The sequence below is a fragment of the Lepidochelys kempii genome, chromosome 21 (genome assembly GCF_965140265.1).
Source record: "Lepidochelys kempii isolate rLepKem1 chromosome 21, rLepKem1.hap2, whole genome shotgun sequence".
In the NCBI taxonomy this organism is placed as follows: Eukaryota; Metazoa; Chordata; order Testudines; family Cheloniidae; genus Lepidochelys; species Lepidochelys kempii.
The window spans coordinates 5,686,408-5,690,592 of record NC_133276.1 but is presented as its reverse complement, the minus strand read 5'-3'; the positions used below and the strand labels follow the sequence as shown (position 1 = coordinate 5,690,592).

General features: G+C 41.8%; 1 protein-coding gene across 1 annotated transcript; it reads left to right on the top strand.

Moving 5' to 3' along the window:
* The first annotated feature begins 2,432 nt into the window (after nt 1-2,432).
* LOC140901482 (interleukin-20-like) lies at nt 2,433-3,971 on the top strand. Its single transcript, XM_073320407.1, has 4 exons — nt 2,433-2,466; nt 2,894-3,039; nt 3,508-3,582; nt 3,689-3,971. The coding sequence occupies exons 1-4, from the start codon at nt 2,433-2,435 to the stop codon at nt 3,764-3,766; spliced, it is 333 nt and encodes a 110-aa protein (XP_073176508.1). The 3' UTR covers nt 3,767-3,971.
* Nucleotides 3,972-4,185: the final 214 nt, after the last annotated feature.

Sequence of the window (4,185 nt, the reverse complement as noted above, 5' to 3'; positions counted from 1 at the left end):
TCCCTCTCTGGTATTTATCCCTCTGATATATTTATAGAGAGCAATCATATCTCCCCTCAACCTTCTTTTAGTTAGGCTAAACAAGCCAAGCTCCCTGAGTCTCCTTTCATAAGACAAGTTTTCCATTCCTCGGATCATCCTAGTAGCCCTTCTCTGTACCTGTTCCAGTTTGAATTCATCCTTCTTAAACATGGGAGACCAGAACTGCACACAGTATTCCAGGTGAGGTCTCACCAGTGCCTTATATAACGGTACTAAAACCTCCTTATCCCTACTGGAAATACCTCTCCTGATGCATCCCAAGACGACATTAGCTTTTTTCACAGCCATATCACATTGGCAGCTCATAGTCAACCTATGATCAACCAATACTCCAAGGTCCTTTTCCTCCTCCGTTACTTCTAGTTGATGCGTCCCTAGCTTATAACTAAAATTCTTGTTATTAATCCCTAAATGCATGACCTTACACTTCTCACTATTAAATTTCATCCTATTCCTATTACTCCAGTTTACAAGGTCATCCAGATCCTCCTGTAGGGTATCCCTGTCCTTCTCTAAATTAGCAATACCTCCCAGCTTTGTATCATCTGCAAACTTTATTAGCACACTCCCACTTTTTGTGCCCAGGTCAGTAATAAAAAGATTAAATAAGATTGGTCCCAAAACTGATCCTTGAGGAACTCCACTGGTAACCTCCCTCCAACTTGACAGTTCACCTTTCAGTAGGACCCGTTGTAGTCTCCCCTTTAACCAATTCCCTATCCACCTTTCAATTTTCCTATTGATGCCCATCTTATCCAATTTAACTAATAATTCCCCATGTGGCACAGTATCAAACGCCTTACTAAAATCTAAATAAATTAGATCCACTGCGTTTCCTTTATCTAAAAAATCTGTTACTCTCTCAAAGAAGGAAATCAGGTTGGTTTGGCACGATCTACCTTTTGTAAAACCATGTTGTATTTTGTCCCATTTACCATTGACTTCAATGTCCTTAACTACCTTCTCCTTCAAAATTTTTTCCAAGACCTTGCATACTACAGATGTCAAACTAACAGGCCTATAATTACTTGGATCACTTTTTTTCCCTTTCTTAAAAATAGGAACTATGTTAGCAATTCTCCAATCATATGGTACAACCCCTGAATTTACAGATTCATTAAAAATTCTTGCTAATGGGCTTGCAATTTTTTGTGCCAATTCTTTTAATATTCTTGGATGAAGATTATCTGGGCCCCCCGATTTAGCCCCATTAAGCTGTTTGAGTTTCGCTTCTACCTCAGATATGGTGATGTCTACCTCCATATCCTCATTCCCATTTATCATGCTACCATTATCCCTAAGATCCTCTTTAGTCTTATTAAAGACTGAGGCAAAGTATTTGTTTAGATATTGGGCCATGCCTAGATTATCCTTGACCTCCATCTTTTGGAAGAGACATGTAGCCAAGTTCTTGGCTGCTTGTTGATATTAACATCCTGTAGAACTTTTCCTAATCGGTATGGATGAAAATCCTGGCAACTTTCCAGCTTGAGTAATAACCTTCTTCACACCTACATTTCCTTACCAATTTCAGTCGTACTCTTCATGTGTATTCTTCACTTGCTGAGAGATTTTAAAGTTTATGTGTTTCCCAAGCTCCAGGCACATTGCAGCAATGAAGGGATGTATTTTCAAAAGTCCTCAGCACCCAACAACTCTTATTGTTCCCTTTTGAAAGTCAGGCAACTTGTTTAGGTGCCTTGATGGGTCCTTGTCACAGGGTGGCTATGTCCCCACCACACCATCCCCCATGAATGAGGTCAGTCCAGTTCCCCTGTGCCAGGACAGGTGATTTCATTGGCCAATTAGGAGGGCAAGGCAGCACCTGGGGGCTATAAAAGACTCGGGCAAACCAGAGACAGGGAGACCCAATAAGTAGCAGAGACCTGCTGAATCAGAGCTGCCTGAGTGGGAGTCAGGGGGCAGGTGAGGTCTGCCACAGACACTGTATGCTTAGGAGCTGGGAGAAAGCGGAAGGCAGGAAACAGTAAGAGGCGTTTGCAGATTGGTGTCCCTAAGCCAGAAAGGCAGGACTGGAGAAGGCTGAAGGCAGGAGGAGCAGCAGAGGGAGTTACCTGCTGACTCTGAACCACAGCCAAGGAAAGAAGGCAGGGGAGCAGTGGAGGAGCTTACCCGCTGATGTCTCCAGGGTCAGAGAGCTGGGCCCAGAAGAGCCATGAAAGGGCCAAGGGGAGTGAGGGATGTTCCCCTGGTAAAGACAATCTCCCAGCAGAGAGGCTGTGGGGGCTCCCACTGGGAAGAGTAGAAGTAACACTCCAATAGGAAGGGTCGGGGTGGCTGTCCTGGTACAAGGACAGAGGAGGACTTCTGGAGAGTCTGGGCATGGTCAAAGGTGCCTGCGTGTGATATGTGGGGCATCATGAGACAAGATGTCGGGTGATCTTAATGACTGTTGGCACTGGGGTGAGAAATGAACTACATGTGTTTGGGACGGTTTTCCCAATGTCTCATTATAAACCAGACCCAAGGAGGGTACATTTGTGTCAAGAAAGCTTGCATAGAGTTACTGGGGACGCTGAATGGAGAAACTGAGGCAGACATGACTGACATGCCGTGGCCTGCCACAGGAGAGCCGCTCCCGGCAGGGGATACCCTAGGACAGTCCTCTTGGGAGCTGAGTTCTTTTGAAAATCTATCCCAAATCTATTGTAAACATTGTAGCAAAATGTATCAAACAGAATTTAAAAAAAAATTATCCATTCAACTGCCATGTTTAGCACCAAAGATGGCTGCATTTTAGTGATGGGTGAAGTGCTTGCTGATTATAATTTTTTATAGCACTGTGTAAAGCATTTAAAAAGAAAAGATACTATTTTTCTTAAGTCTGCAGATAGATGTTGCATCATCCATCACCTTTTAAGATTCTATGTGGACAAGGTCTTCAAACACTGTGAGACTGAGGATTCTCATGTCAACCGGAAAATCAGCAGCATAGCCAATTCTTTCCTCAGCATCAAGAAGAAATTCAGACAATGTGTATGTCAGGTTTCAATAAATCCCAGTTATCTCTAAAATGTATGTTAAATCCATGAACGTGAGGGATATGAACAAACTTGGCATAGATTTAAATAAATCAGCCAGAACATTTCCTGAGGTTCCAAAAAATTGGCTTAAAAGAGAGTTAGGGGCTTCAACAAAGAACAGAAGCATCAAAACCCCATGAAAAGAATTGTTCACATGTTCTGATCACTGGGAATCTTTGAGATTTACCCTTGCACCACATAGCTCCTATTTGAATCTGCAAAATAGTATTTAATTGGGATCTTGGACTTGCGCTAGTTATGGGAGTGAATTTCATCCGTAGATGAGGCAGTCTGATTTAAGGGAATGCTGTATTTTGCACAGTTTAGCAAGAGCTAGCCTATGAAAGAGTCTCCATATTAATCAGAAAGCCACAGCTTGTTAAAGGAGAAAAGCCTCATGAATTCTCTCTCATTTTTCTAGAATGAACAAAATGCGTGCAATTGTGGAGAGGAAGCAATAGAGAAATATAAACAAATTCTCACCAATTATGGACAGGTAAATTGATCAGACTTTATTTGCTAATGCAAAGACTTGGATTCCTTTTTGCTCATTTCATATTGCCGTAATTATTTACTGAATATTTCTTTCAATCTGCTTCCAGCTGAACATTGCTTCTGCAGCAATGAAATCCCTTGGGGAGCTGGATATCCTCCTAGACTGGATGGAGAAGGCTCATTAGAGAACAGAATACAATAACCAACATGCAACTTTTAAAGGTGCTTTAAAGTTGTGCAGCTGCCATGGTGATGAGTGTGCAATAAGGTCTTAATCCAGCTTTCTTTGGGGGTCTTCCCATTGACCTGAATTGGCAACGTAAATGTTTAGACATTGTCTTGCGTAAAGAAGCAATTATTTCAAGCTCACGTGTGGTTTTTCAAATCACAGCACTTATATTCCTGACTAGCCTTGAAAGACTTTCTCTGCTATTAAGGGTAGTTTTTAATTATTCCTTTTAGTCGTGGTTAGATGAGTCTCTTGAGCAATTTAATGAAATTATTATTTAGATTGTGTGCTCTTTGGGACAGGGACTGTATCTTCTTCTGTGTTTGGAAAGTACAGAGTACACCTTGGGAGCTACTTCAGTCTAGATATTAGTAA

Excerpts from the sequence above, each read along its gene's own strand:
- LOC140901482 (XM_073320407.1), top strand. The coding sequence starts at position 2,433 with ATGTCGGGTGATCTTAATGACTGTTGGCACTGGG. Across the intron at positions 2,467-2,893 it reads TAATGACTGTTGGCACTGGG|ATAGATGTTGCATCATCCAT; the intron begins GTGAGAAATGAA and ends TTAAGTCTGCAG. Across the intron at positions 3,583-3,688 it reads TTCTCACCAATTATGGACAG|CTGAACATTGCTTCTGCAGC; the intron begins GTAAATTGATCA and ends ATCTGCTTCCAG.